This window comes from Oncorhynchus masou, chromosome 29, assembly GCF_036934945.1.
Source record: "Oncorhynchus masou masou isolate Uvic2021 chromosome 29, UVic_Omas_1.1, whole genome shotgun sequence".
NCBI classification, from domain to species: domain Eukaryota; kingdom Metazoa; phylum Chordata; class Actinopteri; order Salmoniformes; family Salmonidae; genus Oncorhynchus; species Oncorhynchus masou.
The window spans coordinates 92,190,914-92,205,231 of record NC_088240.1 but is presented as its reverse complement, the minus strand read 5'-3'; the positions used below and the strand labels follow the sequence as shown (position 1 = coordinate 92,205,231).

Sequence of the window (14,318 nt, the reverse complement as noted above, 5' to 3'; positions counted from 1 at the left end):
AAAACTATCAGATACAGTCCATAAATATAACTGGTTAACCAATATTTTCTGAGAACTACCACATTCAGTATATAAATATAGCTAGCTAACCAATCTCTTCAGAAAACTAGCATATACAGTCCATAAATATAGTTAGTTAACCAATCTTTTCCGAAAACTAAAACATACAGTCCATCAGTATAGCTAGCTAACCAATCACTTCAGAAAACTAGCATATACAGTACATAAATATAGCTAGCTAACCAATCTCTTCAGAAAACTAGCATATACAGTCCATAAATATCGCTAGCTAACCAAACTCTTCAGAAAACTAGCATATACAGTCCATAAATATAGCTAGCTAACCAATCACTTCAGAAAACTAGCATATACAGTCCATAAATATAGCTAGCTAACCAATCTCTTCAGAAAACTAGCATATACAGTCCATAAATATAGTTAAACAATCTTTTCACAAAACTGAAACATTCAGTATATAAATATAGCTAGCTAACCAATCTCCTCAGAAAACTAGCATATACAGTCCATAAATATAGTTAGTTAACCAATCTTTTCAGAAAACTAAAACATACATTCCATCAGTATAGCTAGCTAACCAATCACTTCAGAAAACTAGCATATACAGTACATAAATATAGCTAGCTAACCAATCTCTTCAGAAAACTAACATATACAGTCCATAAATATCGCTAGCTAACCAATCTCTTCAGAAAACTAGCATATACAGTCCATAAATATAGCTAGCTAACCAATCACTTCAGAAAACTAGCATATACAGTCCATAAATATAGCTAGCTAACCAATCTCTTCAGAAAACTAGCATATACAGTCCATAAATATAACTAGTTACCCAATATTTTCTGAAAACTACCACATTCAGTATATAAATATAGCTAGCTAACCAATCTCTTCAGAAAACTATCAGATACAGTCCATAAATATAACTGGTTAACCAATATTTTCTGAGAACTACCACATTCAGTATATAAATATAGCTAGCTAACCAATCTCCTCAGAAAACTAGCATATACAGTCCATAAATATAGTTAGTTAACCAATCTTTTCAGAAAACTAAAACATACAGTCCATCAGTATAGCTAGCTAACCAATCTCTTCAGAAAACAACAGTTTTCAGGGCAGTATGAGAAGCACACTCCCTATTAAAACAGGGTTGAGGTTGTGCATTCTCCAGGGGACTGCCTGAGACACATTATTAACTAGAGAAGAGGAGAGGACAGGACAGGAGACAAAGGACTGCCTGAGACACATTATTAACTAGAGGAGAGGAGAGAAGAGGAGAAGAATGTTTGAGACCCATTAATCAGTATAAACACACTGAGAGTCAAACTTGTTTTTCTCTCTGCTCCTTCGATGGATGAATGACAGGGAACACAATAAGATTCCATCTCCTCTCCCTGTGTCCCGAATGGCACCCTATTCCCTCTATAGTGCACTACTTTTGACCAGGGCCTCTGTGAGCACCACTGAGCTAAAATAATATCTGCGTCACTAAGACCATCACTGAGCTAAAATCATATCTGAGTAACTAAGACCATCACTGAGATAAAATCATATCTGAGTAGCTAAGACCATCACTGAGCTAAAATCATATGAGTCACTAAGACCGTCACTGAGCTAAAATCATATCTGAGTCACTAAGACCGTCACTGAGCTAAAATCATATCTGAGTAACTGCGAGCATCACTAAGCTAAAATGATATCTGAGTCACTAAAGAGCCTCACTGAGCTAAAATCACAAGAATGAGAGGGGGCAGAGGATAGAGTAGAGAGGGGATAGAGAGGAGAGGACAGAAGAGGAGAACAGGGGGTCGGGTAGAGAGGAAATAGGGGAGAAAGGAGGCAGGGGTGAGAGGAGAGGAGAGGAGAGGAGAGGAGGAGAGGAGAGGAGCGGAGCGGAGAGGAGCATAGACATAACCTACTGCCACAGAGGGATACTTCATATTTAGACAGCCCCTGCATTTAGAGAGGAAATATGGGAGAAAGGAAATAGGGGAGAAAGGAGGCAGGGGTGAGAGGAGAGGAGAGAAGAGGAGAGAAGAGAAGAGAAGAGAAGAGAATAAATAAAAAGGAGAGGAGAGGAGAGGAGATGAGAGGAGAGAAGAGAAGAGGAGAGGCGAGGAGAGAAGAGAAGAGAAGAAAAAAAAGGAGATGAGAGGAGAGGAGAGGAGGAGCGAGGAGAGAAGAGAAGAGGAGAGGAGAGGAGAGGAGCCTAGACATAACCTACTGCCACAGAGGGATACTTCATATTTAGACAGCCCCTGCATTTCTGTCGACTTCTGCACCGCTCTCGACAGAGATGAGTTAGCACATCCATTAGTTCAGCTAATTCCCTGCACCATCTGCTGTGTGATATAATATGCACCCCTGGAAAGAGAAATGGTTTGGGACAGAGGGGAAATGTTGAGATCCGGGTCAATGGGACCAAATGTTGTCATAATACATGAGCCAGACAGGAGATGAAATGAGAAAATGTTTAGGATGTTGTATATATACACTTTCCATGGAGATGTAACGTTTCTAATTAAAGGCAAATTCAAATTTTGGTCTTTTTGAGACTAAAGACAATAATTTAACCACCTCTGAGTATCATTTGACTGAATACAAAAGTTATGTCGTTTGACCGTCACACACACACACTCTCTCTCTCTCTCTCTCTCTCTCTCTCTCTCTCTCTCTCCCTCCCTCCCTCCCTCCCTCCCTCCCTCCCTCCCTCCCTCCCTCCCTCCTCCTCCCTCCCCCTCCCTCCCTCCCTCCGTCTCTCTCTCTCTCTCTCTCTCTCTCACACAAGAAACAACAGCGAATAATTTTTTTCTCTCTCACCTTCATAAGCCATCTTAAATCCATGAGCGCTTACTGCAAAGTCAGTGGTAAGCCGTAGTGAAAGTATGGACCCTGTGCTGGTGACGGGAGGCGGGATCTGAAATCCTGTCAACCTGTTGAGAGGGGAAGACAAAACGGGGACGTCTTAGTCACAACGTGTTTCACTGAATGCAGAAACCAACCTACAAGGTCAAGCAAAACATCACAACAACACTTTTTTTTCTGTTGGAAATTTAATAGAGTAATGTTATGTCCGTCTTCTTCTAAATGCGGTTTTAAAGTATTCAGCATGTATGAAGTACAGTATGCAGTATGTATGCAGTACAGTATGCAGTACAGTATGCAGTATGAATGCAGTACAGTATGCAGTATGTATGCAGTACAGTATGCAGTATGTATGCAGTACAGTATGCAGTATGTATGTAGTACAGTATGCAGTATGAATGCAGTACAGTATGCAGTATGTATGCAGTACAGTATGCAGTATGTATTCAGTACAGTATGCAGTATGTATGCAGTACAGTAGCAGTATGAATGCAGTACAGTATGCAGTATGAATGCAGTACAGTATGCAGTATGTATGCAGTACAGTATGCAGTATGTATGCAGTACAGTATGCAGTATGTATGCAGTACAGTATGCAGTATGTATGCAGTACAGTATGCAGTATGTATTCAGTACAGTATGCAGTATGTATGCAGTACAGTAGCAGTATGTATGCAGTACAGTATGCAGTATGAATGCAGTACAGTATGCAGTATGAATGCAGTACAGTATGCAGTATGTATGCAGTACAGTATGCAGTATGTATGAAGTACAGTATGTAGTATGTATGTAGTACAGTATGCAGTATGTATGAAGTGCAGTATGCAGTATGTATGAAGTACAGTATGCAGTATATATGCAGTATATTATGTAGTATGTATGCTGTATGTTTGCAGTACAGTATGTAGTATGTATGAAGTACAGTATGTAGTATGTATGAAGTACAGTATGCAGTATGTTTGCAGTACAGTATGTAGTATGTATGAAGTACAGTATGTAGTATGTATGAAGTACAGTATGCAGTATGAATGCAGTACAGTATGCAGTATGAATGCAGTACAGTATGTAGTATGTATGAAGTGCAGTATGAATGCAGTACAGTATGCAGTATGTATGCAGTACAGTATGCAGTATGTATGCAGTACAGTATGCAGTATGTATGTAGTACAGTATGCAGTATGTATGCAGTACAGTATGTAGTATGAATGCAGTACAGTATGCAGTATGAATGCAGTACAGTATGCAGTATGTATGAAGTACAGTATGTAGTATGTATGTAGTACAGTATGCAGTATGTATGAAGTACAGTATGTAGTATGTATGAAGTACAGTATGCAGTATATATGCAGTATATTATGTAGTATGTATGCTGTATGTTTGCAGTACAGTATGTAGTATGTATGAAGTACAGTATGTAGTATGTATGAAGTACAGTATGCAGTATGTTTGCAGTACAGTATGTAGTATGTATGAAGTACAGTATGTAGTATGTATGAAGTACAGTATGCAGTATGAATGCAGTACAGTATGCAGTATGTATGAAGTACAGTATGTAGTATGTATGAAGTACAGTATGCAGTATGTATGAAGTGCAGTATGCAGTATATATGCAGTATATTATGTAGTATGTATGCAGTATGTTTGCAGTACAGTATAAAGTATGTATGAAGTACAGTATGTAGTATGTATGAAGTACAGTATGCAGTATGTTTGCAGTACAGTATGCAGTATATATGCAGTATATTATGTAGTATGTATGCAGTATGTTTGCAGTACAGTATGTAGTATGTATGAAGTACAGTATGCAGTATGTATGCAGTACAGTATGTAGTATGTATGCAGTACAGTATGTAGTATGTATGCAGTACAGTATGTAGTACATTATGCGGTATGTACACAGTTCAGTATGCAGTATGTATGCAGTACAGTAGTCAGCATGCAGTACAGTATGCAGTATGTAGTACAGTATGCATTATGTAAGCAGTACAGAATGCCATACAGTACGCAGTATGTATGCAGTACAGTATGCAGTATGAATGCAGTACAGTATGTAGTATGTATGAAGTACAGTATGCAGTATGAATGCAGTACAGTATGCAGTATGTATGCAGTACAGTATGCAGTATGTATGCAGTACAGTATGCAGTATGTATGTAGTACAGTATGCAGTATGTATGCAGTACAGTATGTAGTATGAATGCAGTACAGTATGCAGTATGAATGCAGTACAGTATGCAGTATGTATGAAGTACAGTATGTAGTATGTATGTAGTACAGTATGCAGTATGTATGAAGTACAGTATGCAGTATGTATGAAGTACAGTATGCAGTATGTTTGCAGTACAGTATGCAGTATATATGCAGTATATTATGTAGTATGTATGCAGTATGTTTGCAGTACAGTATGTAGTATGTATGAAGTACAGTATGCAGTATGTATGCAGTACAGTATGTAGTATGTATGCAGTACAGTATGTAGTATGTATGCAGTACAGTATGTAGTACATTATGCGGTATGTACACAGTTCAGTATGCAGTATGTATGCAGTACAGTAGTCAGCATGCAGTACAGTATGCAGTATGTAGTACAGTATGCATTATGTAAGCAGTACAGAATGCCATACAGTACGCAGTATGTATGCAGTACAGTATGCAGTATGAATGCAGTACAGTATGTAGTATGTATGAAGTACAGTATGCAGTATGAATGCAGTACAGTATGCAGTATGTATGCAGTACAGTATGCAGTATGTATGCAGTACAGTATGCAGTATGTATGTAGTACAGTATGCAGTATGTATGCAGTACAGTATGTAGTATGAATGCAGTACAGTATGCAGTATGAATGCAGTACAGTATGCAGTATGTATGAAGTACAGTATGCAGTATGTATGAAGTACAGTATGTAGTATGTATGAAGTACAGTATGCAGTATGTATGAAGTGCAGTATGCAGTATATATGCAGTATATTATGTAGTATGTATGCAGTATGTTTGCAGTACAGTATAAAGTATGTATGAAGTACAGTATGTAGTATGTATGAAGTACAGTATGCAGTATGTTTGCAGTACAGTATGCAGTATATATGCAGTATATTATGTAGTATGTATGCAGTATGTTTGCAGTACAGTATGTAGTATGTATGAAGTACAGTATGCAGTATGTATGCAGTACAGTATGTAGTATGTATGCAGTACAGTATGTAGTATGTATGCAGTACAGTATGTAGTACATTATGCGGTATGTACACAGTTCAGTATGCAGTATGTATGCAGTACAGTAGTCAGCATGCAGTACAGTATGCAGTATGTAGTACAGTATGCATTATGTAAGCAGTACAGAATGCCATACAGTACGCAGTATGTATGCAGTACAGTATGCAGTATGTATGAAGTACAGTAAGCTGTATGTATGCAGTACAGTATATAATATGTATGCAGTATATATACAGTACAGTATGCAGCATGTATTACATATGTATGCAGTACTGTATGCAGTATGTATACAGTATGTATGCAATACCGTTTGCAGTATGTTTACAGTACAGTATGCAGTATGTAGTACATTATGCAGCATGTATGCAGTGCCTTAGGCACTATGCAGTACATTATGCAGTACATTATGCAGTATGTATGCATTATTTATCTAGTATGTCAGCAGCACAGTAGGCAGTACAGTATGCAGTATGCAGTACAGTATGTAGGAAGTATGTAAGCAGTACAGTATGCAGTACAGTATGCAGTATGAATGCCGTATGTATGCAGTTCAGTATGTATGCAGTACACTATGTAGTATATATGAAGTCCAGTGTGCCGTATGTATGCTGTACAGTATGCCGTATGTATGCTGTACAGTATGCAGTATGTATGAAGTACAGTATGAAGTACAGTATGCAGTATGTATGCAGTCCAGTATGAAGTACAGTATGCAGTCCAGTATGCAGTCCAGTATGCAGTCCAGTATGCAGTACAGTGTGCAGTATGTGTGCAGTATGTGTGCAGTACAGTGTGCAGTATGTATGCAGTACAGTATGAAGTCCAGTATGCCGTATGTATGCAGTACAGTATGCAGTATGTATGAAGTACAGTATGCAGTACAGTATGCAGTATGTATGCAGTATGTATGCAGTCCAGTATGCGGTACTATTTCTATTCCATTAGCTCTATCGAAGGTCAAGATTAACATCACTTGAGCACTTCCTCAACAGTTAGATATATAGTTGTCAGACGCTTCATTGTAACAGCCAGGAGTGTCCTGCTCTATAGGTTTCCTTTAAGTGGGGTATATCTTAAGCCATTCATTTTCACAGTGTGGTTTAAGAAGTGTTGCTGACCACACTTCGCTGGCGTACGCCAAAATCCAATCAACCATTTCAATCAAAGCAAGATCGAAGAGTGAAAACGGGCTGTGGAGTGTGGACAGAACTAACCAAGAATTAGATTGCCGTCATGTCCTTCAATAGAGGGCCACGGATACATTTCAACTACCACATTGTCTGTTTCACAGCATCCCACGCGGCCGAGGCTTTTACAGGGTACTTCACATTTAAAGAAAACACCTCTGACCTACAAAAGGCAGTGTTTTTGGGGGGCTGGATCCCAAAACGGCACCCGATTCCCTTTGCACAAAGGGCTCTGGTCGAAAGTAGCACACTATATAGGGAATTAGGTGCCATTTGTGATGGATATTGGGTGTAGCTGTTCCACTTACTAAAACATACAGTTAAGATTTACCCTAGTATTGGCCTTTCTCACAGTTATGACACAATGTACATCTAATGTGTGTGGTTGTGTTTGTGGTTATATGACCTACCCATGACCTACCATTGTATTGCATTGTGGGATATAAGATGCATTGGAAAACGGTTTCTGTCTGACCTACCATTGTATTGCATTGTGGGATATAAGATGCATTGGAAAACAGTTTCTGTCTGACCTGCCATTGTATTGCATTGTGGGATATAAGATGCATTGGTAGATGCAGATGATCAGTTACTACCAGATGCACTGGTAGTAACACTAGAGACTGGTATTATAGTAACACTAGAGACTGGTAGTAACACTAGAGACTGGTATTGTAGTAACACTAGAGACTGGTATTGTAGTAACACTAGAGACTGGTATTACAGTAACACTAGAGACTGGTATTACAGTAACAAAAGAGACTGCTATTATAGTACCACTAGAGACTGGTATTATAGTAACACTAGAGACTGGTATTGTAGTAACACTAGAGACTGGTATTATAGTAACACTAGAGACTGGTATTATAGTAACACTAGAGACTGGTATTATAGTAACACTAGATACTGGTATTATAGTAACACTAGATACTGGTATTATAGTAACACTAGAGACTGGTATTATAGTAACACTAGAGACTGGTATCGTAGTAACACTAGAGACTGGTATTATAGTAACACTAGAGACTGGTAGTAACACTAGAGACTGGTATTATAGTAACACTAGAGACTGGTATTGTAGTAACACTAGAGACTGGTATTGTAGTAACACTAGAGACTGGTATTGTAGTAACACTAGAGACTGGTATTATAGTAACACTAGAGACTGGTATTATAGTAACACCAGAGACTGGTATTATAGTAACACTAGAGACTGGTATTATAGTAACACTAGAGACTGGTTATTATAGTACCGGTCTCTAGTCAAATGGCCCCCTATTCCCTATGGGCGCTGATCAAATGGCACCCTATTCCCTATGTGTCCTGGTCAAATGGCCCCCTATTCCCTATGGGTGCTGATCAAATGGCCCCCTATTCCCTATGGGCCCTGATCAAATGGCCCCATATTCCCTATGGGCCCTGATCAAATGGCCCCATATTCCCTATGGGCCCTGATCAAATGGCACCCTATTCCCTATGGGCCCTGGTCAAATGGGCCCCTATTCCCTATGTGCCCTGGTCAAATGGTACCCTATTCCCGATGGGCCCTGGTCAAATGGCCCCAGATTCCCTATGGGCTCTGGTCAAATGGCACCCTATTCCCTATGGGCCCTGGTCAAATGGCACCCTATTCCCTAATGGCCCAGGTCTTAAGTAGTGCACTATATAGGGAATAGGGTACCATATATGACTTAAGTCAGACAATAACACCTACTACGTCTCACTGGCCAACCCTCTGTCATTATCTTCCCTCAGAAAAGGGCTCCTGGTGAAAGTGTTATTTCCAATTAGTCATAACATGCTGTTGACTCTTTAAACCAGATCCACAGGGTGGTTTGGACCCACTGGGGGACTAATTACCGACAGAGCAGAACAGACAGGTACAGAGAGGAGAGAGAGAGAGACAGAGAGGGGGCGAGGGAGGGAGTAAGTGAGAGAGAATGAGAGACAGCCACTCTTCCTTCATTTACCCCGTGATGGGTAGATTACAGTCCCTCTATCTCCATCTACCCCATGATGGGTAGATTACAGTCCCTCTATCTCCATCTACCCCATGATGGGTAGACTACAGTCCCTCTATCTCCATCTACCCCATTATGGGTAGACTACAGTCCCTCTATCTCCATCTACCCCATTATGGGTAGACTACAGTCCATCTTCCTTCAGACTCAATGTGGTAGAATAATACATCAAATCAAATCAAAATTATTTATAAAGCTCTTCGTACATCAGCCAACATCTCAAAGTGCTGTACAGAAACCCAGCCTAAAACCCCAAACAGCAAGCAATGCAGATGTAGAAGCACAGTGGCTAGGAAAAACTCCCTAGAAAGGCCAGAACCTAGGAAAAAACCTACAGAGGAACCAGACTGTGGGGTGGGCCAGTCCTCTTCTGGCTGTGCCGGGTGGAGATTATAACAGAACATGGCCAAGATGTTCAAATGTTCATAGATGACCAGCAGGGTCAGATAATAATTAATCACAGTGGTTGTTGAGGGTGCAACAGGTCAGCACCTCAGGAGTAAATGTCAGTTAGCTTTTCATAGCTGATCAATCAGAGTATCTCTACCGCTCCTGCTGTCTCTAGAGAGTTGAAAACGGCAGGTCTAGAACACAGTCCCTCTTCATTCACTCTCAGCCCTGTGGTAGAATACAGTCCCTCTACCGTCAAACTCTCAGCCCTGTGGTAGAGTACAGTCCCTCTACCTTCAGACTCTCAGCCTTGTGGTAGAGTACAGTCCCTCTTCATTCACTCTCAGCCCTGTGGTAGAATACAGTCCCTCTTCATTCACTCTCAGCCCTGTGGTAGAGTACAGTCCCTCTTCATTCACTCTCAGCCCTGTGGTAGAATACAGTCCCTCTTCATTCACTCTCAGCCCTGTGGTAGAGTACAGTCCCTCTACCTTTAGACTCTCAGCCCTGTGGTAGACTACAGTCCCTCTACCTTCAGACTCTCAGCCCTGTGGTAGAGTACAGTCCCTCTTCATTCACTCTCAGCCCTGTGGTAGAGTACAGTCCCTCTACCTTCAGACTCTCAGCCCTGTGGTAGAGTACAGTCCCTCTACATACACACTCTCAGCCCTGTGGTAGAATACAGTCCCTCTACATACACACTCTCAGCCCTGTGGTAGAGTACAGTCCCTCTACATACACACTCTCAGCCCTGTGGTAGAGTACAGTCCCTCTACCTTCAGACTCTCAGCCCTGTGGTAGAGTACAGTCCCTCTACATACACACTCTCAGCCTTGTGGTAGAGTACAGTCCCTCTACCTTCAGACTCTCAGCCCTGTGGTAGAGTACAGTCCCTCTTCATTCACTCTCAGCCATGTGGTAGAGTACAGTCCCTCTACCTTCAGACTCTCAGCCCTGTGGTAGAGTACAGTCCCTCTACCTTCAGACTCTCAGCCCTGTGGTAGAGTACAGTCCCTCTACATACACACTCTCAGCCTTGTGGTAGAGTATAGTCCCTCTACCTTCAGACTCTCAGCCCTGTGGTAGAATACAGTCCCTCTTCATTCACTCTCAGCCCTGTGGTAGAGTACAGTCCCTCTACATACACACTCTCAGCCCTGTGGTAAAATACAGTCCCTCTACCTTCAGACTCTCAGCCTTGTGGTAGAGTACAGTCCCTCTACCTTCAGACTCTCAGCCCTGTGGTAGAATACAGTCCCTCTACCTTCAGACTCTCAGCCCTGTGGTAGAGTACAGTCCCTCTACCTTCACTCTCAGCCCTGTGGTAGAGTACAGTCCCTCTACCTTCAGACTCTCAGCCCTGTGGTAGAGTACAGTCCCTCTTCATTCACTCTCAGCCCTGTGGTAGAGTACAGTCCCTCTACCTTCAGACTCTCAGCCCTGTGGTAGAGTACAGTCCCTCTACCTTTAGACTCTCAGCCCTGTGGTAGACTACAGTCCCTCTACCTTCAGACTCTCAGCCCTGTGGTAGAGTACAGTCCCTCTTCATTCACTCTCAGCCCTGTGGTAGAGTACAGTCCCTCTACCTTCAGACTCTCAGCCCTGTGGTAGAGTACAGTCCCTCTACATACACACTCTCAGCCCTGTGGTAGAATACAGTCCCTCTACATACACACTCTCAGCCCTGTGGTAGAGTACAGTCCCTCTACATACACACTCTCAGCCCTGTGGTAGAGTACAGTCCCTCTACCTTCAGACTCTCAGCCCTGTGGTAGAGTACAGTCCCTCTACATACACACTCTCAGCCTTGTGGTAGAGTACAGTCCCTCTACCTTCAGACTCTCAGCCCTGTGGTAGAGTACAGTCCCTCTACATACACACTCTCAGCCCTGTGGTAGAGTACAGTCCCTCTACCTTCAGACTCTCAGCCCTGTGGTAGAGTACAGTCCCTCTTCATTCACTCTCAGCCATGTGGTAGAGTACAGTCCCTCTACCTTCAGACTCTCAGCCCTGTGGTAGAGTACAGTCCCTCTACCTTCAGACTCTCAGCCCTGTGGTAGAGTACAGTCCCTCTACATACACACTCTCAGCCTTGTGGTAGAGTATAGTCCCTCTACCTTCAGACTCTCAGCCCTGTGGTAGAATACAGTCCCTCTTCATTCACTCTCAGCCCTGTGGTAGAGTACAGTCCCTCTACATACACACTCTCAGCCCTGTGGTAGAATACAGTCCCTCTTCATTCACTCTCAGCCCTGTGGTAGAATACAGTCCCTCTACATACACACTCTCAGCCCTGTGGTAGAATACAGTCCCTCTACCTTCAGACTCTCAGCCCTGTGGTAGAGTACAGTCCCTCTACCTTCAGACTCTCAGCCCTGTGGTAGAATACAGTCCCTCTACCTTCAGACTCTCAGCCCTGTGGTAGAGTACAGTCCCTCTACCTTCACTCTCAGCCCTGTGGTAGAGTACAGTCCCTCTACCTTCAGACTCTCAGCCCTGTGGTAGAGTACAGTCCCTCTTCATTCACTCTCAGCCCTGTGGTAGAGTACAGTCCCTCTACCTTCAGACTCTCAGCCCTGTGGTAGAGTACAGTCCCTCTACCTTTAGACTCTCAGCCATGTGGTAGAGTACAGTCCCTCTACCTTCAGACTCTCAGCTTTGTGGTAGAATACAGTCCCTCTTCATTCACTCTCAGCCCTGTGGTAGAGTACAGTCCCTCTACATTCACACTCTCAGCCCTGTGGTAGAGTACAGTCCCTCTACCAGCAAACTCTCAGCCCTGTGGTAGAATACAGTCCCTCTACCTTCAGACTCTCAGCCCTGTGGTAGAGTACAGTCCCTCTACCTTCAGACTCTCAGCCCTGTGGTAGAGTACAGTCCCTCTACATACACACTCTCAGCCTTGTGGTAGAGTATAGTCCCTCTACCTTCAGACTCTCAGCCCTGTGGTAGAGTACAGTCCCTCTACCTTCAGACTCTCAGCCCTGTGGTAGAGTACAGTCCCTCTACATACACACTCTCAGCCTTGTGGTAGAGTATAGTCCCTCTACCTTCAGACTCTCAGCCCTGTGGTAGAATACAGTCCCTCTTCATTCACTCTCAGCCCTGTGGTAGAGTACAGTCCCTCTACATACACACTCTCAGCCCTGTGGTAGAATACAGTCCCTCTTCATTCACTCTCAGCCCTGTGGTAGAATACAGTCCCTCTACATACACACTCTCAGCCCTGTGGTAGAATACAGTCCCTCTACCTTCAGACTCTCAGCCCTGTGGTAGAGTACAGTCCCTCTACCTTCAGACTCTCAGCCCTGTGGTAGAATACAGTCCCTCTACCTTCAGACTCTCAGCCCTGTGGTAGAGTACAGTCCCTCTACCTTCACTCTCAGCCCTGTGGTAGAGTACAGTCCCTCTACCTTCAGACTCTCAGCCCTGTGGTAGAGTACAGTCCCTCTTCATTCACTCTCAGCCCTGTGGTAGAGTACAGTCCCTCTACCTTCAGACTCTCAGCCCTGTGGTAGAGTACAGTCCCTCTACCTTTAGACTCTCAGCCATGTGGTAGAGTACAGTCCCTCTACCTTCAGACTCTCAGCTTTGTGGTAGAATACAGTCCCTCTTCATTCACTCTCAGCCCTGTGGTAGAGTACAGTCCCTCTACATTCACACTCTCAGCCCTGTGGTAGAGTACAGTCCCTCTACCAGCAAACTCTCAGCCCTGTGGTAGAATACAGTCCCTCTACCTTCAGACTCTCAGCCCTGTGGTAGAGTACAGTCCCTCTACCTTCAGACTCTCAGCCCTGTGGTAGAGTACAGTCCCTCTAACTTCAGACTCTCAGCCCTGTGGTAGACTACAGTCCCTCTACCGTCAGACTCTCAGCCCTGTGGTAGAGTACAGTCCCTCTACCTTCAGACTCTCAGCCCTGTGGTAGAGTACTGTCCCTCTACCTCCAGACTCTCAGCCCTGTGGTAGAGTACACTCCACGGTCCAAATGACACCTTACTCCTTACATCAGAGTGCACTACTGTTCCTTGTTTTCCACTGCTCTTGGTCAAAGTAGCGCACTACCCAGGGAATAGGGTGCCATTTGAGATACAGAGAGACTGACGCCCAGCTCTGTGGTGGGCTGTCTGTCACTCATTGCTCAGAAAGACTCAGAGCAGCATCTCTGGTTTGGCAGTTACAGCCAGGGAACACCGTAGAAGGAGTAGGAGGTTGATGTAGCGAGCTAGCCCATGACAGGAAGTCGGGTAGAGACTCAGAGCAGCATCTCCGGTTTGGCAGTAACAGCCAGGGAACACCGTAGAAGGAGTAGGAGGTTGATGTAGCGAGCTAGCCCATGACAGGAAGTCGGGTAGAGACTCAGAGCAGCATCTCCGGTTTGGCAGTAACAGCCAGGGAACACCGTAGAAGGAGTAGGAGGTTGATGTAGCGAGCTAGCCCATGACAGGAAGTCGGGTAGAGACTCAGAGCAGCATCTCCGGTTTGGCAGTAACAGCCAGGGAACACCGTAGAAGGAGTAGGAGGTTGATGTAGCGAGCTAGCCCATGACAGGAAGTCGGGTAGAGACTCAGAGCAGCATCTCCGGTTTGGCAGTAACATCCAGGGAACACCGTAGAAGGA

At 43.5% G+C, this 14,318-nt stretch overlaps 1 protein-coding gene across 1 annotated transcript in view; it reads right to left on the bottom strand.

Annotated features, from left to right (window-relative positions):
* The window catches only part of LOC135520982 (CUB and sushi domain-containing protein 3-like), a 150,749-nt gene that overhangs the window by 87,150 nt on the left and 49,281 nt on the right, over window positions 1-14,318 (bottom strand). The window contains exon 3 of the mRNA XM_064946869.1: window positions 2,842-2,954. Coding sequence (XP_064802941.1) covers window positions 2,842-2,954 — 113 coding nt within the window. The remainder of the gene's footprint in view (window positions 1-2,841; window positions 2,955-14,318) is intronic.